Below are 26703 nucleotides of genomic sequence, written 5' to 3' on the forward strand. Positions count from 1 at the left end.
CTCAAGCTGAACTGTTGATATAAATGGATTTCCACAGTCTACCCCATTGATACTACTTCCCTGGAGTCCCTTAGAGACATAGGTCCTCCCTCAAAGGGCTGTGTGTAGGTTCTGTAGTTCTAAGTAGCTCAAGTCTTTCTGATTTTATCTGGTCCTCATAAGTGCCATGTCCCAAGCCCATAAAGTTCAATGTAAAAGTTCTGTCTAGTTCTCCATGGGAAAAAAAAATGCTCCTGATGATAGTATCTAGGTAATAACCATCACAATAATAATAGAAATAATATCTTACATTCACTAATCACTTATATTGTAGGTTAAATGATTTGCATGTTCTGATTGAAACTTATAGATACACGTTGCCATTTTACAGCCAGAGAAACAGAGGTCCAGATATGTGCACGGGTTGGAAAGCTGACTACAAAGTTGGGCACAAAGAGGGAAGGTTAAATTACATTTAGTTCCAGTCTTAGGACCCTATTATTGGGCAAGTCCACTGTGAGGAGTTCCACTGTGAGGCGTTCCACCTCAAAGTAGGGCAAGTCAGTGGTTCCCCAGTGCTTGCAGGATAAAAATTAAGATCTTTGGAAAGAACTTCCCCTATGTGCACCTGACTTCTCCCCCAACTCAGCACACCCTACCACAGAGACTCCATTCTGCTCCAACAGATCACAGCTCTTGACAAGCTCAAGGTATGTTTTACCTTAGCACCTTTGGGCAGTGGTTTCCTGGTTTCCCTATCTCATCATTGACTGCATATTCCAAATTTAGCTCCTGTCTCAAGGAGTCACCTTCCCCAAGAAGCTTGCCCAGATTTGTCAAAGGCTACCCCATTGCTCCTCCAATGCTTGACGACTCTTCTAGTGGATCTCCCTAAAATCATGGGCTCACCAAGGTCAAGAGCTGCAGCTAGTTCATTTATCACCCCAGCACTTAAAAGGCCCTCTAGAAATGTTTATTGATCTATTAGAAATAGATTATAAGTGGGATCCCTGCAGATCATAATTGAGACTAGTCTGTAATGGCTTCATTTAATTTTGTTAGTATTGAAGTTGTGATTCTTTGCATGGGATCTCCCTCTATTTGCTTTTGTCTTACTGGTCAGCACTTTTAGACATTAGGTACATGGTTTTGACACTAAGTAAAATTGAGGACTGAGCGTGACACCTCCATTGGCTAAGACAGCACAATTTTGTTCATTGTGCTTTCCTTTTGCAACCAGAGTCTTCTTAGCCCTGGCATAAGTCTGTGATCTTTCCACAAGGATGTCATGTGTTCCTTTTATGTCTTGATTCATCACATATTGCAGAGAGTGTTAGCTTAGTAAGACTTTTTGCTTCATGAAAATGTCACCAAATATGCCATAAAGGGGAAAGCACCAGATGTCCGTTAGCAAGGAAAGCAAAATCCTGGTTTGTGAAGATGCAGGGAGTCCAGGGCTCCCCAACAATTTCCCAACTGGAGGTTTGACTCTGTGCTCTATGTGGGGCCTCAGAACTGACCTCCATATTTCATTTCAACGATCATTCTGGAAAAACTTGTTAACTGTATAGCTGATCTGAGACCTGGACCCTGTTGTCTGTTAGTTTTCTCAGTTTCAAGCTGAAAACTGAGACAGACTTGCTGGATAATTTTGATCAAAGTAACTTGTGTTTCTGTGCTATTCCATAATTAATTTGGTTTTTAAACCATTTTATGGAGGGGTGATTGGCATACAAAAAGCTGTATCTATTGGATGCATACAACCTTATGGGTTTTGAGATAAGTATAGGTCTATGCAACTGACACTACTTTTATGCCATGAATCTACTTATAGCCTCCAAAAGTTTATTCCCACTCTATTGATTCATAATAATTTTTTAAAATATTTAATTTTTACTTGTAGTTGGACACAATACCTTTATTTTATTTATTTTTATGTGGTACTGAGGATCGAACCCAGAGCCTCACACTTGCTGGGTGAGTGCTGTACCGCTGAGCCACAGCCCCAGCCTTATTTATTCATTATAATTTTTATTAGCTTTCCTCTTCCTTTGAATGATCAGAACATTCTCAGACAGTGCATAGTTGTCAGTGAAACAGGTCATTCACAGAAGTTATATAAACTTATTGAAACCTAATCAAAGTGATATTCTAGTGCTCAGCTTGGGATAAAGGATAATAAAACAAAATGTTCTTTGTTTTGGAGAAAGGAATTGGTGATGTGGTGAGATTTGTTCAAGGTGTTAGTGGCAATAATAAAGATGTAGACTTGAGGCCAGTGTTGTAAAATACAATTTTGCTTCCTGGTCACCATAAAATAGATGTGCAAATATACTTCAGGAAAATGTGCATTCTGTTTACTTTTGTTATAATTCCTTATTACACATGGGAGTAAATGAGGTTCAACAGATGAAAATAATAGTAAGATTTCAAGAGAAAATAAAATGAAACACTTTCAAATCAAATAACTATAAAATTTAAAATATTTTAATGACTTTAAAATATCAATTCACTAAAAACCCCAACACATTACTTTCCTTAGGAAAATACTTTCAATGATGTACCCAGACTGGAAAAAACTTATAAGGATTAGAATGCTCAGTCTTTGATGGGGAAGATCTCTTAGCTTTATCAGTTGGACTTTCTATTATGCATAACAGACCCAAGAGCTGCTTCTGACCTGTTAACTAACTAGAAGGAACTCGTGAAAAAGTAGACTGAAAACTGGCCAGGAGGCCAGTGGACTGAGCTCACCAGCTCTGAAATTTAGAAAGATGGGAGTAGGTCAGCTCACTACCTAGGCTACCTTCATTTTTTTTTCCCTCCTCTTGTTTTATATCAGAGACAGGTTTCTTGACGTAAGGGTTTCTATTAAGGAGTGAAACAAAAGATCAGTAGCCTGAGGTGACACAGGGGAAAAAAATACTCAGCTTCTCCTACTTTGTACCCTTTATGCCCTTTGTTGTTTTGCGGCTCAGACCCAGGAAACAGATTTGGGATCCAGGCAGGTAGAAGATGCAAGAAGCAGTTAGGATAGTAGACATGCTTTATTCAGAGGTGGCAATGACCTCCAGCTTCAGCCCCCAGCCAGTTCCATTTTTGCCTCTGTCAGTTCCATTTAGACCCCTTTTTATATATAGTCCAAACAAAGAGGGCACACTGCCTGACATAGATAGATAGATAGATAGATAGATAGATAGATAGATAGATAGATCAGTCGATCGATAGATCGATGTATATCAGTGGGCACTGATGTAAATGTTTATGATCTTGAGAGCACAAACTGAATCAAATTGTTTCTGACCTTGACTACATCCTAACTATGACTTGGGTGACTCATGGCCTTGGCTACATACTAACAACAAAACAAAAAACATAACAAAGCCCACCAGAAACCTCAGTGAGGCAATCTAACTGTAGCCATTTGGGGCCTTCCCCAACACCTCACAATATGGAACACTTCTTCTGTGACCTTTGGTCAACAAAGTACGTGAAGGAATTTCTACCCACTAGCACCATCTCTCTGGCAAATACTCATGGGATGTCCTATAATTCAGTTCAGTTCTGACACCCTCTACTTGGAGATAGCATCAAATTGAGAACTGAGTCCCACAGGACTGTGCCCCACTTCAAACACCAAATGAAAATAACAGGTTGTCACCTGTACTTCTAGCAGGTTGATCAGCTATAAATTGGGATTCCCTTGATCCCTTCCTCAGGTTTACTTAATTTGCTAGTAAAGCTTACAGAACTCAGGAAAATACTTATTTACATTTACTGGTCTGTTACCAAAGATTCCACAATCTTTCCAGATAACCCGATGGATAGGGTGAGGCTTCAAAAAGGCAGATCCAGCACATCCATGCCCTCTAAGCATTTCCAAGAGTCCAGTAAACTGTAAAGTCTCCAAACCCAGACCTTTGAGTTTCATGGAAGCTTCAATACATAGGCAAGATGGATTAAATCGTTGGTCATTATTGATCAGTTTAACTGTCAGGTCCTCTCTCCTCCCAGAGGTTGAGGAGCAAGACTGAAAAGTCCCAATTCTCTAATCACTGGTTTTTCCTGTGCCAACACCCATCCTGAGGAAGGGAGCTTCCAGATACCAGTCAACTCATTAAAAGAACACTTACTGCCCCAGAGATTCCAAGGATTCTAGCAGCTCTTAGGTCAGGAAACAGAAGGAAGACCAAATATATACTTCACAATGTCAACGAAATACTTACTGGCTTGGAGGTAAAGTTCAGTGTTTTTTTGTGGGGCCACACTGCCCCTCTAAGAATAACCTATAGATAACTTGATCTGATTTTGGGAATCCTGGAGAAACATCTTCAGCAGGCCCAGGCAACAGTCACATATTTTTGTAGCTGAGATGCTTGCAAAGCAACCCTGCTGGAATGGTAACCACATTGATCATTTTCCATTTTTGTCTGTTTTTAATGTAACCTACTACTAGTGTCAATCAAATTATAACTGCTTTTATAGTAGTTGACTTTCACCCATCTTGCCTTACAAAGTTCCATTTCTCTCTTGTCCAACTTTTTAAGTACCCTCATTTTTCCCCACTCCCTGGACGGCTCCTGTGTTTATTTTCGTTATTTCTAAAAATAAACTTTTTTTGACTGAATTGTTTTCCTACTGTTTTCAAAAAAATAATTTATGTTCTTCCTTATTTTCACAAGCTAGACTTAAATAATATAGAAAGGCATTTTTGCTTTATTGTTCCCTATTGTGTCTAGGCATGAGACCAGAGGTAATGAAGAACAGAAGGTTTCCATTTGCACAGATTGTTAAGAGATCCTTTTAGTGGATAGGTGCAATTTTCATTTTCAAAAGGAAGCAGGTCATATTTTATCATTTGAAGTGTGGTTGTAAGAGGGTCACATCAGATAGCTTGTTTGTTTGTTTTTATGGGGATGACTAATGGTTTTCTTCTTTTCCATTCCAGTCACACCAGCTACCCTTGGCAAAGCATCACAGAGTCTGCAAAGAGTTAATCCAGGCCTGAGGACAAGTAAGAATTTCAGTGGTTTTACTGCTTTTAGTGATATTTTCCATGCATTAGTATAATTCAAACAGCTATCCTTTCTCTATTTTATTTGGGATATTGGTAACTGGAAGGACAATTGAGTTAAAATTTTACTGGCAAACAAGAAAAACTATTTTTTTTCAGGATTCATTTTTTAATTGTTTTACAAGGTGATTTCTTTATTTTTCTATTTTGCGTACGCTCAGGGATCAAGTAAGGCCAAATTAATGCAGTTAGAAATGAGGAATTGACTTATCATGGGTCAACAATTATTAATTAAATTGAGGAAATTGCTTGCTTTTACAAATCCTTTTTTAAATTATTATTATTTCGAAGTATTTATCTAATGATTTCATTGGCAGGTTAAACTTGTCTCTCTGGCCAAATTGCCTTATGCTTCAAAATTCTGCCTTCATGTTAACTCTCTCTTCTCTCTGAAATGACACTACATATTCCCCTCTTATCCTTTGACAATCTTCTCTTCATCTATAAGACTTAACTCAAGCATCAGCTCTTGGGGAAACTTCCCCACATTCTCTAGACCCTGTTTTTCTACCTTGTATGCATCTGTATTTGTCAGCTTTCTGAGACTGTGACAAAATGCTTGAGAAAATCAACTTAAAGTAGGAAAAATTTATTTTGGCTCCAAGTTTCAGAGGTTTCTATCTATCATGGTCACTTGGTTCCATTGATTCTGGACCTGTAGTAAGGCAGAATATCATGACAGAGGAGGTTTGATGGAGCAAAGCTTCTTAGCTGGTAATGGCCAGAAAGCAGAGAAGGGACCAGAGATAAAGATATAGTTCCCAAGGCACACTTCCAAGGATCTGTTCCCTTCAAGGTGGTCCCACTGCCTACAGTTTGCACCATTTCCTAATAATGCTATTAAATACTAATCCCTGAGTGGATTAATCTGCTGATAAGTTCAGAACCATCATGACCCAAAAACTTCCCAAATCACTTCCCCAAAACATCACCAATAACATCACTATATCACATATACACTCCCTGCTGAGACTTTAGGAAATATTCCAGATCCAAATTATATTAGCTTCGATGGAACTGTGTTCATAGTTCCATGATAGCATTTATTCCTGATGTTTTAGTATGTAGATAGCATTGTGCATAGAGCTCATCAGATTGTGTGGTCTGCATGAGTGAAATAATTGACTGTAGGTCCATGGTCATGTCTTATGCTTTTTCTAAATCCCATATGTTGCCTAAAAATTCCTGATATCATTGCAGATACCTGTTGAATTAAATCATAGGGATAGATTTTTTTAGCAGTTGAAATATATACCAGAGTCCCTGTTATGCAATAAATGAAGGAAAGGCAATGAATCTAACTGAATTTCAGCTATTGATATTTTTGTTGGTAATACTAATGTCATAAAACTATAATTTGGATTTTATGACAAGTTGCAGAGTAAATTTCTAATGTGAGATTTAAATGTCATTTCCTTGGAGATGATCCAAAAATAAGGATTGATGCAATTTTTAACAAATGTCATCCATTTGTCATTTCTTTCAGACCATAAACTCTTTATAACCTTCCTGTTTTAGATGCAACAGATATATTAATTTATTCCCTAATTGGCCATAAGGGGTTTTATATAAAAGGAGTGGTTATGCTTGGGTTATTCCAGTTAGTATATTCCAAAACCTTCATTCAACAGATAATATGACCTATTGCTACTTTCTGTAGGAAAATGAGGAGGCATCAGTTAAGAATGTCTTGCTAATGGTGCATGCATCACATTGGAATCGTCCTCCACACACACGTACATAATAATACAATGCCTTCTGCTTTTCCCTCAAGTGATAGCATGATTTCTCCAAGCCATTTTGCTTTCCATCGCAGGGTTTAAGAAGCCTACCCATTGCATCTTGTTGAAAATACCCAGACACACGGTGGATGTGTTGAATAACTTCCTATACTGGGCATTTGGCATGTAATGATTTCCTGTCTTCATGATCAGTTAGAAGACTGTCATTCATATATGATCAATCACATGGACCTTGACCTCCTCACACAAGGGTCTACCTTTCCAGCTTTTCCTTATCAAACATTACCTGTGACAAAGTGATTTCTGTGTGTCAACCTGCCACAGGGCACATGATTGAACGTGTGGCCACCTCTGTCATCAGGAGTACATCATCCAGATGTGACAGTCCCTAGTGTTCACATCACCTCACTGTGTCACTGTGTACCATGTGACTATATCACATATACACTCCCTGCTGTGCACCCAACATGTAGGTTTGCATCCTGAGAAGAAAGATACTGTCCTGATATCAAGGGGCTCACATTTCTCTATGGGGCTAATTTTACACAAAAAGGTAGGGTTCAACAGGAAATGGGCCAAGAATATACAATTATAATTTATACCTTTCCTTTGTTTGTTTTTTAATATCTCAGATTCAAAACAAATCCTCATTGCAGGGGTGGGAGCCTAAAATAAAAATGGGGATTTGATGAACATTTGGGCTGAATTCATGAGATTTTATCAAGTATACAGACAGAAATTTTTAGATTATTGTACATCTTTTTTGTGTGGAGGGGGTTCCCTCTCCTATTTTTTGTTTTTACTTTTCATATATTACCATAAAAGTGTAAATTTTGTGATTAGTGGCATTTCCACCTCAAAGTAAAATGAATATCTAACAGGGGGAAATATTAAAATATCATTTACTGTACTTGGAAGCATAAATTTATCTGATTTAAAAAAAAAAACAACAAAACAAACAGAGATTCTGAACATAAACATTAATGAGTGAGGCCAGAGTAAAGCTTTGACAGGATCCCCAAAGACCATCATGTCAGATGAGCACAGCAAATTAATTCCTTAAAATTTTTGCAAAAAAAATCCCCAAAAGTTTACAAGCTCACAAGCAGTCTCTTCTTCCAGATGAGTTTCTGCTATTTACCTCCAATACAGAGATTCCTCTGTATAATCAGTCACCTTCAATACCTCTCCAATGAACTTAAAATTGTGCCTGGCTTTCACTTTTTAATTAAAAAAAAAAAAAAACAACACTTTTTTTTCCAGATTTTCTCAACCCATAATGTTATTTGACTTTGGAAAAATGTTTTCTTTTCCTCTAAATTTTCTTTCATAGCAAAATAGGTATACAAACTAAATCAATTAACCAACCAATGTACAAACTCACACTTCTCAAGGACGAATCATGGTCCCTCAGGCCTCCTATCACCAATGTTCCCCTCCATTGCTCCAGAGAGACATGCTGTCAAGTTTGATTATATTTTTGTGGGGAAGGGGCTTATTAGCAATATAAAAAAATACAAGACAAAACTTGAATATAGTAAACACCATCTGCTGGTTTGGATCCTTGTGCATTCTTGGCTGGATTCTTGCTCTAACTTCCCAACTTTCCTTCCTACCTCCTGGTTTTCCTCATTTCAAGCCACCCTACTCTCTGCTTCAAGATGAGTTTCTGCTATTTACCTCAAATCCAGAGATTCCTTTCTATAATCACCTTCAACAACTTTCCAATAAACTCACTTCCCAGGTATTCACGGAGTTCTGGAACACAGATCATATGCACTTTTCCACCCTATCTCCTTTGTGTCCAAAGTACACCCTATATTATGTTCCCTGCATTGTATCCCCTTCACCAGAATTCCCACCTCTTTTCTCCTGGTCTGAAAGAATCCTTCATAAATTCTTCCTTAAGCATGTTTGAAATATCACATCATCCTCTGAAGGAGAGGTAGTTTAGCATGGGGGTTTAAGAATGCAGCCTCTGGTTTAAGTCCAGTTCTTTTTCTTACCTCCTGCTTGATCTTGCTTAAGTTGCATAACTTCTCTGTACTTTGTATTTTGTTTTGTTTTGTTTTAATCTCTAATGAAGAGATACTAATGGTAGCTACTCATAAGATTGTTGAATGAATTATATTTAAAGTAATTATGGTGGTATCTGTCCCCAATGTACGTGGAATATATTGTATTCTCTCATGGATCTTATTTTATTCCAATATGCATTAGATCAAACACTGTGAAATTGCCCATATACAATGAATCATAAACTCATCACTTTATTTGGCTCAACCTAATGCAAACTCTTATGCTCTTTCTTTCCCATATTAATAAACTGTGCTATGTGCAAAGTTAGGGATTAGATCTTATAAATCCTGTATTCTACAGCACCTGGAAAGTATCTGGCACAGGCTGAATGTTTAATGAACAGTTGTTGAATTTTTTCTTAAATATTTTTTTAGCTGTAGATAGATACAATAACTTTATTTTATTTATTTATCTTTATGTGGTGCTGAGGATCAAACCTAGTGCCTCATGTGTGTGAGGCAAGTGCTCTACCACTGAGCCACAACCCCAGCCCAACAGTTGTTGAATTTTGCACATGCATAAAAAAATGCAAAAAAAAAAAAATTAGAAGTCATGCTCTCCCCAATATCATAAGTACTCTCTAGCTATCACCGAGTTTCCTCTGTGTTCTTTAGCTGTCATGAATAAAAGGGAAGGGATAAAGACATAGGAGTAGAAATTTCTCTTGCCTATTGCGAAGTATAAATACTTAGTCTTTCTCAAAAGTCTTCCATTGAACCTTAACTTCCAGTCATGGATTTGGTGTTACAGTTTGACCTTGGAGCACTTTGCACACCTCATGGCATCATTGCTATATCCTGTTGGCGCTTCAGCTGATGAGGGAATATGAATTAGCTCTGCTCCTGCCTGTGGTCCAACACTGCCCCCACAGGAGCTGACTGACTATCTCAGCTTTAAGCATTCTTTTTTATCAGATGTGTTCAACATTAAGGGATTCATAGCTGGCAACACAATAAAAGAAGTACTACATAAGAGAAGCAAGGCCCGCTTCAAGATGGCCTGCTTCAATATTCATCTAAGCATGAATGTGCAGCATTTCTTTGTTAAAAAGAACTTGAGCATTGGACGTGCATGAGAGAGCAGTACTGACATTAGGTTCTGACATTGAAGCTGACTTTGAATTCCTGACAGTCTCCTTGTTTATAAAGGGTTTGGTAAATTATTCAGTAAGTAAACACAGATTCTTGTGATCCCTTTTAAGGAAACAGTGTTTATGTTGGCTCTCCTGACTCACATGCAGCACTGATCTCCAGATGATGCCAAGCATTCTAGGGATATCATTCATCTCCTTTCCTGCTTCCTGGAAACAGGAAGAAGGAGGCAGAACTAAGTATTTTATATAAGGAGAAATGTAGGTACCCAGAAGGCAGCACACTTGAATCACTCAATTCCCTACCTAGAGAGTAAGGACGATATTGTCAGTGCACTGCTGTATCTCTCCATAGATAAGCAAAATGAAGTAGAGATAATGCACAGTGGTAACAGTGCATAAGTGAATAGCAGTGTTCACTTATTGCAAATACAAACTTGGCAGTGACAGTTTTCCAGCCTGAAATACACAGATAATGATGGCCATTAGTTTCATCCATGTTGCTATACACTGCCTTGCTTTCACATATAATGGTAGGGAGATCAGAATTCTTTGTAGGGTGAATGTTAAGTCTTAACTTTTTTTTTTTTTTAATTTTCCATCAACTCTGAGCTCTCTGCTGAGCCATAACCAATGGTAAGTAGATATTTTACCACTTACTTACAAAGAGACCTGTTCCTCTCTAGGCATACACTTACACTACACTGGAATAAAGTCCCCTTTTTGTGGTATGCATATAGCCAGGTCTTCTATTTTTTTTTTTTTTTTTGGAAAACAAACAATAGTAGTTAGAAATTTGTTTGTAGACATCAGTCTTTAAAAGGCCTAATTTTAGAAGTGAGTATTTTTTAATTCTGAAAAGAATGATTAAACATCTCCCTAAAAATTCTGTTCGTTTGTGAATATTCTCTATTTGGGGGGGCAGGTATGGGGGATTGAACTCAGGGACACTCGACCACTGAGCCACACCTTCAGCCCTATGTTGTATTTTATTTAGAGACAGGGTCTCACTGAGTTGATTAGCCCCTCACTTTTGCTGAGGCTGGCTTTGAACTTGCGGTCCTCCTTTCTTAGCATCCCAAGCTGCTGGGATTTCAGGTGTGTGAAACTGCAACCAGCTGCCTGTGTATGTTCTATATACTAATTCCTAGCATTGTTTCTCTGCCAAAGCACAACACACATTTTTCACGAATGAAATCCAAGACAAACATTCTTTTACCCTGGGTGACCCTAGTGGGTGGTGAACACTTTTTGTGACTAGAAAGTTAAGCACCTCAGAGTTGGTTGTGACCTTTGTGTTCTTGCCTGCAACCTGCTGATCTGATCTTTAATCCCCCAGTTTTACAACCATCTCTAATTACTGCTCTCAAGAGAACCTCAGCTTCTGCATTCAGGGGTCTCTTACTAGAAGAGGACACCTGAATCTGTCATTCCAAAAAGACCCTTTGTCCACACAGTTCCTACTTGCATGAAGAATTTTTTCAGATAAAGCACAGTTGTTCACTGAATAAAAATCTTGAATCTTATAAAGGTGTGGCCTGACTTTAATACAAATTAATCTTTATCCTGAAAAAGCAGAATATACATCATATTTATTTAAAATTTTTATGGCTTTAACAAAGTAGATATCATTAAAGCATAGGTATCATTAAAGAATAACTAAAATAATACTGTGCCTTAAGGCAAAATACGTGCAATATGAGATAATAAGTATTTAAACCAAAAATAACTCAAGGCATGAATAAATAACTTATCATGTTAAGGCTTTTAAATATATATGATTTATAGTAAATTAATTTGTACATACTTCACAGTATATGGAACAAAACAAGTTACTTCTGCTTTTTGGTTTTGTTTCTTTTTTCCTTTAGGTGAACAATTATTTAAACCAGAGTTTGGCAAACTGGACCTTAGTCCAGATGCTTGTTTTATAAATAAAGTTTTATTGGAACACAGCCATGTCACTTTGTTTCAGTTTGCCTGTGGCTGCTTGGGGAGGGAATTTTACAGTGGCAAAGTTGAATAGCTGAAGTATAGAACATGCTTCCAAAGTATGAAATATTTTGTCTCTGGTCCTTTAACAACAACAAAAATGTGCTGACCTATGTTCTAAGTAGACAAATGATAATTTCTGTAATATATATTTGGTGGTGGGGGTGGTACTGGTGATGCAACACTGAGCTACATTCCCAGCCCTTTTAAGTTTTCTTGAGACAGGGCCTCACTAACTTGTTCAGGCTGGCCTTGAACTTGGGATCCTCCTGCCTCAGCTTCTCAAGTAACAGGTATGTGACACCACGCCTAATATAATATGGAATTTTATGAGACTAGTTATAAAGTTTACCATCATTTAGTCTCCTGCAAAAGATTATCTTCAATTGGTATTAATGTGAATGCAGGATTCACCTCAATACTTTATTTCACAGTCAACTCTTCTGAAATAAGCTATATTATGAAGCAAGGATTTACTGTATCTGCTAATCAGGGTGAACATATACACTCTTTGCTACTAAAGATATTCCATCAAATAAAACTGAACACATGGAAATTATTGGCAATTGATACCATGGGCAATTATTTGCAAGTGACCAGCTGAGACATGCCATCACTATTACATAATATCGATCTCATGAAAAGTCAGTGCAACAGACAACTCCACTTGGAAGGCAAACTTGATTTTGCATGTTTGTATATCTTTTATAAACTGACTCCACCACTGAATTCATGCCGAAAAATAAAGGTAAGAAATCCTCCCTGTAGGAAATTTTGCACTGTAAATCTTACAAACCTGAAAATTTAAAACATCAGAATAGATGAATTTTCAGAGGCTCATGAACCCTTAAGATATTCTCAAATGTAAGTCATGTCTTTACTATGGCAGGTTATCTTTTGATTTTTTTCATGTATTGTGGAAAAGCAACTAAATTTTTTAAGGTTTTTTTTTCTATCTTTATGTTCCTTGATAAATAGAAATTTTAAGGTCCAAATTTGAAGTATTAAAAAAGCAAATATTTGTAGAGAGCTCATCTGTGCTCTTTGTTGTCAACACACATGGCTTTGTGTACCTGCCACCATGCAGCTGTGCCAGAAAAACTCCTTTCAAGTCTTCAGGAGATGGAGAAACCCGTGATACAATTCCTACTGTGACAGAAATTCTTTCTGTGATTTCTAAAACCTTTTGAAATTGTGCATCTTTTGCATTGAAACACAAGAGGCTTGTAGACATGTTGGGTTTTTCTTTCTAGACTGAGACTAATTCCAGGGCAGAGAATGTCTTCCTTATTTTTATATGTTCTGCTCCCCATGTGTGATTTAGCCAAGATCCTTGCACAAAATGGGAACTTTTAAGAATATTAAGTGAATATCATGTGGAAGTCCAGGAATTACCTGGAAGCAAATAGAGAAGGGCAGTGGAGGGAGTGGTGTTACCATTGATTTCAAGGTGTTCAAGAGTGGCATTTTTCCACCAGCATTAACACTAGTACAGCAACTGTAGCAACTATTTCCTCAAATGTCAGAGCAGTGGCTGTACCACCTCTTCTGCTTTTTACCCCATGAGGGGAAAACAAACACAAAAATCTTACAAAAGCTTTGGAGGTGATTGAGGCAAGTGGCTGTGGCAAGCTTGGTTATTGGTTTTAATTGGATACCCCCTTCCCCAGCTATGTGAGGAGGACTTTGGGGTTAGGGGAGCTGGAGACCATGAGCTGTACTGCTAATATGCCATGAGCTTCAATTTATTCACCTATGAATGGAGACGTCAGCATCTCTCTCAAATGGTCATGGTGAAGAGCAGATGGCTACATAGAAAAGTTCTTGCACAAAGCAGATCTGGAATACATGTTAGATATTTTGTTATTTTTACTATTGCTCCTACTGCTGCTTCTACTATAGATTAGGTAGTCCTGTTCTGAAATTTTGGGGCCCAGAAATGTTTCAGATTTGGGAGGTATTTCTGGATTTGGTAATATTTGCATAGACTTTACCAGTTGAGCATCCTTAATTGGAAAACTCAAAATAGATGAACTGGAACTCATATCCTGACAGGATAGGAAAGACATCTAGTATCGTGCATCTCGTACTTGAAAGGTATATTTTTCAAGGAAATAAAAGTCTTACAGATCCCAGAGAATTTTTTCCACACTGTACAACCTAGTGTGGAAAAAAAAAACTTGATTAAAAAATAAAATCTTAATGTTATCGATGTCTTTTAGTTGCCATTTATTTCCACAAAATATAAAACTTAAATTCTGTAGCACAAAATACCCTCTTTCAATCAGCATTGCTTTCTTTCTCTACCTTTAGCGCTTTGATCTGGATCAAAGTTGAGGTCCCTTTATAGGTAGAAGAGCAGGGAGCCCCCAAAGGGATGCCTGACAGGGAGGCCATACTTCAGATAGCCAGAACATGAGACAGGAGGCCCCCAAGAGGGAGTGCAGGAGGCTGATTTTTCTGTCTTTTTCCTCTGTGAGCCCATAATTACCTCCTTCAGCTTGTATGACTTTGAACATCATCACCATCTACAATAAGTAACCATTTCTTATGTACCTGTCAAGGGATGACCCCCAAATATTTTCATTGTTACTACTTTCCCTGGAAAAAGAGAAAGAGTTGGTAGGGCGGGGAGGCCTCAAGGAACTTTGTTGGTCAATCTAAAGCCACAGGAAGAGCCCAAACTCCTAGGGGTTGTTAGCATAGAAAGACAGCTCACTCTTAAAGGACCCAAGATCCTAAGTGGTGATTCTTTCTGGGCACAGGGTATTTTCAGCAAATACTGATATCAGAGCTCTGCTTCAGACACTCCAAAATGATCTCCATTGGGCTGGAGTTGTGGCTCAGAGGTAGAGCACTCCCCTAGCATATGTGAGGCACTGGGTTCCATCCTCAGCACCACATAAAATAAACACAGAGATTGTGTTCACCTATGACTGAAAAAATAAATATTTAAAAATAAAATAAAATGATCTCCATTGGTGCTGCTCAGGCATATTTTATTTGTTTCCTATGAGTACTGTATCAAGTCACCACAGGTCTTGGTGGCCAAATAACAGAAATTTATTCTCTCATAGATCTGGAGCTCAGAAGTCCAATATCAAGGTGTTGATCAGAACTGGTTTCTCTTGGAGGCTCCAGGGAGAACGTGTTACATGCCTATCTCTTAGGATCTGGCAGATTCAGTGACTCTTGGTTTGTAGACCCATCCGTCCAGTCTTGGCCTATCTTCACTTAAGCTTCTCCCTGTGTAACTCTGTTCTCTTTTTCTCTCTTATAAGGATACCTGCCATTAGAGCTTACCCTAATCCAAAATGATCTCATCTTAAGATCTTTACCTTAATTATATCTGCAATGATATTTTTTTCCAATTAAATTCACATTTAAGGTAACAAAGTTTAGGATTTGAACATATCATTGGGGAATGCAATTTAACCCAATCCATGAATGTTCTGAGGGGGAAATCCCCTCTGTAAGTGATTTTTCATATACTCCTTCAAGAATTCAGACCTTACTACATGTAACCCACACTTCTTCCAGTGTTTGGGAAGCACTGGGATATGCAAAGCTAAGTGGACCTCTGTATTAAAGAATCTTTGAGCAGCTCTAATTTGTTTTTGTGTATTATGAATATCCAAAAACGGAAAAGTGCATCAATCCTTCCTGTCAATAGTTGACCAGGTAACTTCTTTTCAAGGGATTACCTATTACTACCTCAATAAACATGAGGGTTCAGAGAAACGTAGGCTGCTGGTGATGAGGGTTCTTGTGTCACTATGCTCAGTGGTGTGGACCCAGCATAGCTCAGCCATATGAGATCATCACAGTGTCCAAACATCCACAGTGTGTTTACTGACCCCTCCCTGAGGGTGAGCATATCCTTAAATATCCACAGCAGTTTCCCCAGGAGACCTACGTAGGGATATTTAGATGTCATCTAGTCTCTATCCTTGCCTTTGGTCACTTTTATAGAGGGACCTTGATCAAACATTGGGATGATAGAACAGAGAAATGAAAGTGGAAGGGGAAAGGTGATCAAGAAAACACACGTGTTTTTCTTCTGGGGAAAAAAAAATTCAGTCCCTCAAAATAACATCAAGACAATATTCATCCATAGTTTATAATGATTCTTTTTAATTTAAAGATCGTCACTTTTGGAGATTACTAGGGCATCTACTCATTATTTTAAAAATTGCTACATCAAGGAAAATAAGCATTACCTTGAATTTTTGCATGAATTTTATTTCAGGGCAACTGAATAGACTAAATAAGTTTTAAGTAGCTGTATTCTAGTTAATAAATGCAGAAGAAAAGGAAGGATTTTAAAAATCACCAACTTACAACCCCTAATGACAAAAAAAAATAGATTTAGGGAAGATGATTGGTGAATGATAAAATCCTTAGGTATACTGTGTTCTGGTGAATCAATTGACAGCAGTTTAAACCATATCTGACTTACCTCTTTATCTCATGACATTTGGGTGTCCTTTCACAAGAGTTCACTGTAACCACTCCTGATAGTTCTGCCCATCAGAGTTGGATTGAATCAAATTAAACCTCTAGATCAAACTGTCAATTTATAGGAAATAAGAGGGATAAAACATTTTAAATGAATGCAATAAGCTAAAGGAAATTATCTGGTTTCTTCAAAAACAACCCTCCCCCAAAATGATGTAATAAAAAGAAATAAGTTAGGCATTGTGATCCCAGTTACACAGGAGGCTTAACATGGAGATTACTTGAGTTCAGGAGTTTGAGACCAGCCTGGGAGAGAGAGAGAGAGAGAGAGAGAGAGAGAGAGAGAGAGAGAGAGAGAGAGACTTCATGGATTTAAACAGACTTAAGGGATATTGTGTGAACTTGTTTATGTCCAAACAAATGAACTAGCAAAAGATGTTTTTTGTAATAGTTTTGAAAATCTGAGTGCAGGTTGGATATTGTTATTATTAAAAATGTGAGTTCAAACAATAAATGTTGGCTAGGAAGTGGAGGAAAGGGTAAATTCATATATAGCTGATGGGACTACAAATTGGTGCGACCACGAAGGAAAGCAGTATGAAGATTCCTCAGAAAATTTGGAATGGAATCACATTGACCCAGTTATCCCATTCCTCGGTATGTAACCAAAGTAGTTGAAATAGCATTCTATAGTGACACAGCCACATCAATATTTATAGCAGCTTAATTCACAATAGCTAAACTATGGAGCCAACCTTAGATTACCTTCAACAGATGAATGGATAGTGAAATGTAATATATATAAAAAACATTTTAAATGAATGCAATAAGCTAAAGGAAATTATATATAAAATGGAATATTGTTCAGCCATAAAAAATAATGACTTTATGACATTTGCCTGTAAATGGATAGATCTGGAAACTACTGTGCTAAGCAAAATAAGTCAATCTCCCAAAACCAAAGGTTGAATTTTTCCTCTGATGTGTGTGTATATATGTGTTGTGCTAATGCACAACAAGAGGGCGGGGGAAGAATACAAATTCAGTAGATCAGAAAAAGAAGAATGAAGGGAAGGGAGGGAGAACAGGAATACAAAATATAGTGGAATGAATCTGACCTTTCCGTTTACATATATAAATATACCGCAGTGAATCCCTACATCATGTACAACCACAAAATGGGATCATAATTAGAATAAGATGTGTTCCATGATTGTATAGTATGTCAAAATATATTCTACTGTCATATCTAGCTCAAAAGAACACATTTTTTAAAATGAAAGAGTTCATAGCTTTTAGACATACATGTCTATTTAGCTATGGGTGAAAGTACATGATTTCAAAACTTAGTTGGGGAAATACACAAAACAAGATTATTAAAATTATTGGTATTTGTTAAATCTGGGTGATAAATATATAGAAGTTAATTAAACCATGCCATTTTGTGTTTATGAATTCTATAATAAAAATAGAAGAAGCCCTCATGAACACATGGACTCAATACCCATTCTCAGGTAAACAAAACTCACATTCACAGTGGAACCTACAATATTAGCCTTACTAGTGTCCAGTTATGTCTCAGAAAAGTGGAAAGGGCCTTGTGTGAACATAATTTAGGACATTCCTATGGGAAAACAGAACGTGTGTGAGTTTCAGCCAACTAGTCATTATAAGGGTTGTGCTGAAGTGTGTGGTCCTGAAGGACTGATGCTGAAAGACATACTTGATTTCAAGGAAAAATAAATGTCTTTGCTAGAATTGACAGCTCTGGCTCTAGGTCACACAGGAGCTCACCTTGGTCTGAGGATTTCGTTGCTGCTATTTGGCATGTGGTATTTTCTTGTACACAGGCTCGACTGTTGTGAGAGATTTCTTAGAACTAAAATCAGGTAATAGTGAAAGCTACTGTAGCCCCCTAGAGAGTCCAGGACTCCATAGCCACGAAGCCTTTACATTCTATCCCATTGGGTTAGCTTTTCATCAATTCAGAAACAAACAAAAGGCTTCATCCCAAACCAAAAAGAAAGAAGATAATTGGCTGCTGTTTTATTAATGTAGACTTTTGTTTGTTTCCGCTTGCCTTGGAGACCTAGAGAGGACAGTTTATATGTGGCCACCCTGCCCTGGCCCAGGCTGCTGAGCCTGCCTCCTCTCCACTCACCTCTGCCCCACCATCGCAGATCAAGGCCTTAAGACTGGAAGCAGTACAGGTAGCATCGTTATTCAAGCTCTCATAGACAAGATGAAATCAAAATGATAACCAAAATGAAGAGAATTTCATTTAAAAGACTGTTCAGTTCTCTTAGTGTTGTTGACTGATTTCTTTGAGGGCTAGCCTCAGCTCTTGTGTGTCTTGGAACCAAGGGGACCATCATTTGCACCATATACAACTGCTTTTTGGAATTGGTTCTTACATCAGCCTACTCTGAAAACAATAAAATTAGACTCTTAAGAATAATGCCTTAAATAGAACCACTAGGCGGCACGTACCTAGACCTGGCTCACCCTCCACCAAATCATACTTAGGTTTCCGACAGTGTTATCCACTTAAGGTTCCTGGGGCAAGGTATGTTGAAGAATGTCAAGGTTTTATTAGACATTTCAGATCAGAGGATTTGGGAAACAGACAGGTGTGCTGGAAATGAATTGTGTCTCTGCTCATATCAATGTCAGAGGGCTGGCACAGGCTCCCATAGCTGATTACAGTGAACCCAATGTAGACTTTTTGTAGAACCCAGTGAATTTAATCCCAGATATCCCACTCATTCTCCATTCTCCATTGCCAGACAGATTCATGCCCAAGTACCAAGAAAATAGTGGGTTTCCATGGATAACTGATTGGGTGAAGTTTTATCATGCCACCTAGTAAGGCTGAGTCTACAACACCCATAATAAAATAAAAGCTTTGTTGTTGTTGTTGTTGTTGTTCACTCAGTTAAATAAGACAGGTGTAAAGTACATTAGAATTAAGTGGCATGGGGACAGGAATTTCTGCTTTGTTCTTCACCATATATTTGGCACCTGGAAGAATGCCTAGCCCATAGAGGGTACAAATAAAACATGTCTTAAAGGAATGAATGGTTCGGTAAAATAGACATTCTGTACTTGAATGAGTAGTGATCCTTTAGGTTATGAAACTAGATAGAAAATGTTGCCATGATGTTAATGCTGCAAACTGACTTGAGGTGACCAGTCATGCCCCACAGCAAGCAGATCAAGCAAGGGCATCCCTGAGACTGCACAGTGACCACCAGCACAGAGCCTCCATTATTTTGCCCACCCTTGATTTTCAAGTTTGCAGTCACGTGGTGTCAGACTGAGCATCATATCTCATACTTTCTTGTTTGAGGTTTTGAGGTTTTATTTTCTTTTTTGGCTTCTTATTATCTAAAATTGTTGTTCAGATAGATCATATTAGAACAATAACTCTTCTTAACTATGCTTTTCTGTTCCCAACAGAGTAGGTAAATGAATCACTTAAAGTGAAACAATTCTATCTGCTTTAGTACATTATAAACATAGCCTTAGCTTTGACTATAATTATAGTATGTGGGTGATGCTGCTGAGAAAACAATGTAATTATAACATTATGGTTGAGAACTGTATGAGAAGAAACCCCTGAGTTGTGTTATTCAAAGTTTAAGGCAGAATTAGAGTCCCTCTTCAACATGAATAAGACTTATTAGCCAATTGCAACAAGAGCTTTGTTGTATGGTGTTAATAAAACAATGAAATCAAGGGGCAAAGTAAAAAGGTAGGGAAAATCTGATGGCTTTGTTTAATTTTCCCATGTTTCTAGGAGTGTTACAAGTCAAATGCAGAGCAGAGCAGTGTGCCAAATTGATGGAAACATAAAAAAAAAAAATCACAAGGAAAAATGAATTCAGAAAATACAACTCTTTAGCTTACTTTGACCCTCTCTTTCCTGGCAATAGGACCTTGCCAAGACATATCAAGTGCCATTGTAAAGTTTCATTTTCTTGAATGTGGCTTGCTTTCTTCTCTAACAGACTTGTCCGATGGTTCTAGGTTTTATGCTACCATAAATTAAAGAACATCACATTCTATGTCTTAGTTGGAGATACCATATGCATTTATCAATTGAAGTCATTGAAATAAACTTAGGTTTGTGCTTTATACTAAGTATAAAGTTTGCCTCAAATAAATTTGAAAAAAAAAATAAAGACTGGAAATTTCCAGAACCAAGATACAGAAAGAAGTAAAAAGAGCATAGTCAGAAAGCCTGGCCCAGAGTAACTTCTCTACCATTAAGTCACGTGCCATGTGATACCTGCTTGTTTTAATAGTCAAATGGGAATATTTATATTCATAATCTTTCTTCCCACGGATGAGGGGTGACAAAGATGTGTGAATTCTTAACAAGTAATCTGTAAATCATAATTCTGGGATTTACTCCCAAATAAAAGGAAATTATTGATTGCTCCAAATGGTTAAACAGGGTAGCAGAGGATCTCTGTCATGTAAGCGGACTTTCAAGTGATTTTCTAGAGTGAAGGAGGACACGGCAAGCAGAGTGAGGAGTGTGTGAATGTCTTTATGTGTGAGTTTTAGAAGATGAACAGGAAAATAATTTGTCCTCCCAGCTTCGTGTCTCTTCCTGTGTTTACCTAGAGCCCTGTCCATTTCTTTACCCCAAGCCTCAAAACGGATTCTTCACCCTCCTCTGTTAATATCAGAAAGCTGGGATTTCAATTATCCTTGTCTTATCCTACTCCCTTGTTCTGAAAAATGTACAATAACAACAATAATAACTACTGATAGTAGTAGCAGTATGAAGAGGAGGAGGAGAAATAGAAATAGGATTTCCTGTGCCTAACTGGCAGCTTATATGTCAGTTGCCTGCAGATTTGGGTTGTCTTTGACTTTGCTTATTTTGTAGCATTTTGTGTCAACCTGCAATACCTTTACCCTTTAAGTTTCTGTCTTTTAAACTACTATTTCTTGATTCTTGAATAGTAATGATAAGCCCAACAGAGTTTCCTAATATTTTCCTCATCTGAAAGGAATTATTTGAAACCCAAAGTAAGAGCCTTGTCAGCAGCCGGATGAGAGCACCCGACTCTGCATCAGCAGACTTGGTTCAGTTCTGAACTGATCTGTACCAACTGTGGGATTCTGAACACTTAACCTCTGAACCTTTAGCTGCTTATCTGATAAATGCTACCAAGGATAAATGCATGACAGTTTCCACCGTGAATGATGTTAGTTTCCTTCCTCTTTCGATCTAGTTCTGAAAATATGTCATGTAGCACATCACTACCATTTCATGAACACGGGGGAAATTAGATAAATACACCCAAGCCAACGTCTGAGATCCTTCAGAATGTTTCCTTTTAAAGAGACTCTTGTTAAATGGAATACAGAATTTTTAAAAATAAAACCAATGATTAATTGAAAATTTAAAAAAATACCTTAATGAATCTGTGGAGGAAAAAAAAACTAATAGTCAAAGATAAATATTTAACAAGGGGAAATTTTCTAAGTAATAAGTTTCCTTCATGCATTGCTTAACAACGGGGCATATTCTGAGAATTGTATTGTTAGGTTTTGGTCTTTGCGAGAACATCGTAGAGTGTACTGGCACAAACTAGAATGGCTAGACACTACCACCGTATGTACAGTTTGCCAGTGACCAAAATGATGCTATGCAGCTCATGACTGTACAAGGCACTTGCAAAGTAATGCAGAAGCCATACACCCCACTAAAGAAGAGGCAAAGCCAAAAAGGCTGATTACCTTTGAAGGACTTTTGGCAACAGACATCTGGAAAAGTGTCAGCTATTTCTTGGGCTTTATTTCTGACTCTGGATAAGCAGTGTCCTTATCACAAAAAAGATAGCCAGGATAATCAAGGAGATGAGAAGATATATCAGAACTGGTTAAAAATAATTAAATCTGGAAAGTGTATTCCTGGGCATAGATTGGTTGGTTTCTGCAATATTTTGAAAATAAGGTATTATAAGGATTTGGTTTGGCTACCATAAAACAGTGTGATAGGTTGAGAGAACTGAATATATTCTAAATATCCCATTTACCTTGGTAAAGAGTCAGTCATCTAGGGAAGCAACCAGGGTCCTTTCCTTTAAGAAATGTAGATTTCAGTTAGAATAGAAATAGGTTTCAACTTTCAACCTACCAATGCACTGAAGTATGTATTAGGCACCTTCACATAACTTTAAAGTTATGTTAAGAGATAATTATCTTAAGAAATAATCCCCAGGGATTGGACAGAGAAGTTGCCTGGGGTTGAAGAAGAAAGAAGAGATGGCCCCTGAATAGGAAGTGCTCATCCTCTGTACTGGGCTCTTGTCCTGGTACCCCTTAGTTTGTGTTGTTATTCAAAGTCATGTAAGAAGGCACACAAGTTCACTGACTAATATTAGAGAAACCAGTGGTGGCACTGAAATGCTTACAATATATTCACTACCCCAGTTATCTGTAGGTGCCTGGGGGATTTTCAAGTAAGTACAGAAAAGTGCTAAAAATATCAGCCTGTTCCTGAATCTATTTGCTCCAGTATCTTTCACTGTATTATTAAATTGGTTAAAACTAAAAAAATAAGATTTGCCGCAGTCTGGCTGCAGCAAAATAACAGGGGGGTGACGAGCACCTTGTGTACATTGATACAGCAGGAGTGGGAGCCGTTTATTGTAGCACAGGAAGGGTATATATACATTACACACAGCTTATCTTAAATAACATAAACTAGATACAGCAGTCAACCAATAAGGAAACTCCACACTTAATGGCTCGATGGTGTTACTTCACAAACCACTCCCTCTGGCAAAATGCCAGGCTCCATCTTGACTTGTTTACAGACCTTAATAAAGATTTATTCTCTTATGGGACTCATGAATTACTTTAATTCCAAAGATAATTTCCAAAGAAGATTTTTTTTTTTTTTTTAAATCTTACGAGTAGTAACAGCAGCACTGGAATTTATCTAAAATTTCCCACAGTACTCACTTTTGTAGATAACATTATTTAAACATTTGAGTACTGACATAAGGTTAAAATTATAGGATTTATTACTTTGTAATTACATCCAGTGCTACTGAAAGTTGAAATAAAACCTGTGACATTAGTGGATGTGATGATAATATTCAGCATATAGAAGTCTTTCTGAAACACTTAGTTGCCCTTTTGGAACTCTGAATTGTATTCCCCCAAACAAGTATGTAAAATAGCTTTAATCTTGAGCATTTTCCCAAATCTTACAACTTCATGAGTGCAAATAGCCACTGTCATCTTAGAGTTATAAACTTCAAGATGCTTGCTATTAAAATCTGAAGGATTATAGATCTTCATTAGGATAAGGTAAACTCAACCATTGAAATCTGTTCCATGGGGGCCTCACTAGGAAGAAAATGAAATTGCTGAATATGGAAAAGGATAATGGGGATGGGTTTGCCTAAAGTCTCCATGCTAGTGAAAAGAATCACCTCTGGGATGAATGATTCTGGGGGACTTCAAGAATATTGATAAGAATTGAGATTCCTGTGGTTAGATGCTGAAAAAACAAAACAAAACAAAACAAAACCTGACAGTGTATGCTCTGCTAAGGGTTCTCATCAGAGGCAAAGGCTCTACTTATTTTGTAATTATTTGGTCCTAAGTTACCTTCAAACTCCACCCAAACACATCTCTAATCTTTGCCTTCTTCCCAGCATGTTCAGATCCCAAGGAGTTAAGGGGACCTGCAGGTTCTCAAGGCTGGACTGCAATCTAAGTGGATATCAAGTGTTGTGTTGGGAAACTTCAGTGCATTGCAGCCCGCTGTGGGGCAGGGTGTTGAGAGGAGCAGCCTGGGGCCCCAAAGTGAGTAGACACACAGGGGCCAAGAGATGGGCTTCTCTCTGGGGTGGACCAGAGTGTGTGCTAGAACAAGAAATGAGAGAGAACACACTGCTTACAGTGACAAGTCAAACTGCCCTCATTCCTGGCTCTGCAATTCCAGTTCTGTGTATCCCCATGTTTTATCTCAATAACTTTGTTTCTTCAGCATTTTTTTTTACAGACTGATATTATCAATTGAGAATATGGATGGAATCTTTGTATTAAAAGGGAAAACTTATTTCATTTGGGATACTTGTGCTATCAATTCAATTTCATGTTTTGTCCCAGTAGGAGTAATTTTTTTTAATGTGGTACTAAACCTGCTAGTATATTTACATCACTTTTGAATTCAACTCATGGTTTAAGAAAATTAGTCAAAAAATATAATGAAGAAGACACCATTTTAACTTCTATAAATGAACTACATCTTAAAATATTTAGTGGCATGATTCAATTGTTTTTATTTAAGATAATTCATAAAGGAAAACCCACAGGTGCTACTTTACTGTATAACTATGCACTTACACAGCCTTCAAATTCCACATAATAAACCTCAAGATTTGTGGGGCCAGATAAAAACTCAAAATGAGAACCTGATAAAAATTAAGTAAAATATTACACACATCCCGCAGCATAAACCAAATAAATGAAGTGAAAATACTAGATTTTGTATTATGTTATCTGTAAAAACTATAGTAAATTCTGAACTTTCAAATTTTGGTATCCTGAACTTGAGTTTTGGCCTTTAAAAAATAAAACTGATAAAGCAACTACCGAATTTCAAAATTATGGTCTGTGTGTGGTGGGGTTGACACTCTGGTGATGTAGCTGGGAGTTAGATGGTGTCTCTCTGGTCTGATGGATGCTTAATTTTAATGACCATGTTTTTATTTCTTCTGTTTTTGTTATCCTATGATTTCATTGATCTAAAGTCAGTTTTAGCACTGTTCAAATCACAGAGAAGCCAAACTGAGTTACTGCATGAAGAAAAAACTGAGTCATTATTGATATAGAATTTATAAGGAAGTTTTGTAACCATCAAAAAGCAGAAAATACAGATTGTACTCAGCTCCAGAGCTGAGCTATTCATCATCAGACCTACCACCTGAAAATATTTTATCATAATAGTATTACATAGTAGTACTATGTGCTATTCTAAGCATTTTGCATATTTTAAATAGCAGTTCTCATAAAGATCCTCTGAGGTGGGGACTGTTTTCTCTACTTAACAGAAGTGGAGACTGAGGCAGAGAAGAGAAGTGACTTGTCCAAATCTCATGCAGCTAAGAAGTGTGGATCCCTGGTTCAAAGCAGGCAGCCTGACTCAAGCCCCTTGACTCTGTGCCACCTTGCTGCTGTGTCCCTTTGCATCATCTTAATGTGGAAATCTTCTAGAACAATGTGAAGCAGTATTAGGAAGAGATGGTGGATGTGAGTTTGAAGCAAGACTTTCTAGAGAGAGTGTTTCTCAATTCTGGGGCTCAAGTTTTCTCACCATGAAGGACTTACAATCATCCCCTGTCTCATACTCTGGTTTGAATTGAACAAGATAATGCGTCAGAAAGTGTCACACAGTACCTGACAGATGACAGTGCCCAAGAAATGTTAGGTCTTATGACAAGTATGTTAAAATAACTTTAATGTTATGCTTTACTCAAAAAGCATGTATGTGAGACAATGCACAAAATTTTAGAGGTCAAATGAGTGAGTGATAAGAACCTTAACCTGATCATTGTTTTAATCCCTTGATAGGGGTTAACTAGGTGTTAACTATAGGTAAGTAGGGTATGGCTGGAGGAGGTGGGTTGCTGTGGGTATGCCTAGATATATATTTTCTCCATGAGAAGGGGAGACTCTCTCTCTCTCTGCCTTCTGGTGGCTGTGTTATGAGGCACCACATCCTTACGCCATGATGTTCTGTCACATTTTGGGACTGGAACAATGGAGCCAGCCATCTATGGACTGAGACCTCTGAATCCATGAGCCCCAAGATAAACTTTCCCTCCTCCTAATATTATTCTTGTCAGGTCACAGAAACACAAAAGGCTGGCTAAAACATTTAGTATGTGGATTGTAGTAGCCAAATTACCTGGGTAAGAAATTATAAACATTTATTAAGCAATCACTTTTTAAAGTTTATCTCATAATAATTTAGTAAGGTTATTGTTACCATCCTCATTTCACTGAATTGAAGGAAACTCAGACTACAGGAGAAGATTTTTTGAAATCAAATAGGCAAGGATTCAAACTCAGGTGGCCCAAAGCCTCAGCTCTTCCTATCATCCCCATCTGGTTCTCAATTCCAGGCTTGTTTGTTCATCAAAGAGCAGCAATACAAATACAGGAGAAAAAGTCATATTTAGCTTGTGAACTTTCATCATGAGCATGCAAACAAATGTAATGTAGCTGATGGAAACAGAGGACAACAGCAC

The 26703-nt window shown here is 37.7% G+C and overlaps 1 protein-coding gene across 5 annotated transcripts in view; it reads left to right on the forward strand.

The window, feature by feature from the left end:
- Positions 1–26703, forward strand: part of Ghr (growth hormone receptor) — a 250364-nt gene that overhangs the window by 169536 nt on the left and 54125 nt on the right. For all 5 annotated transcript variants that reach the window (XM_076857434.2, XM_076857432.2, XM_076857433.2 and 2 more), the window contains one exon: positions 4928–4993. In XM_076857434.2, the coding sequence (XP_076713549.2) occupies positions 4928–4993 (66 nt within the window). The remainder of the gene's footprint in view (positions 1–4927; positions 4994–26703) is intronic.

The sequence above is a fragment of the Callospermophilus lateralis genome, chromosome 5 (genome assembly GCF_048772815.1).
Source record: "Callospermophilus lateralis isolate mCalLat2 chromosome 5, mCalLat2.hap1, whole genome shotgun sequence".
In the NCBI taxonomy this organism is placed as follows: Eukaryota; Metazoa; Chordata; class Mammalia; order Rodentia; family Sciuridae; genus Callospermophilus; species Callospermophilus lateralis.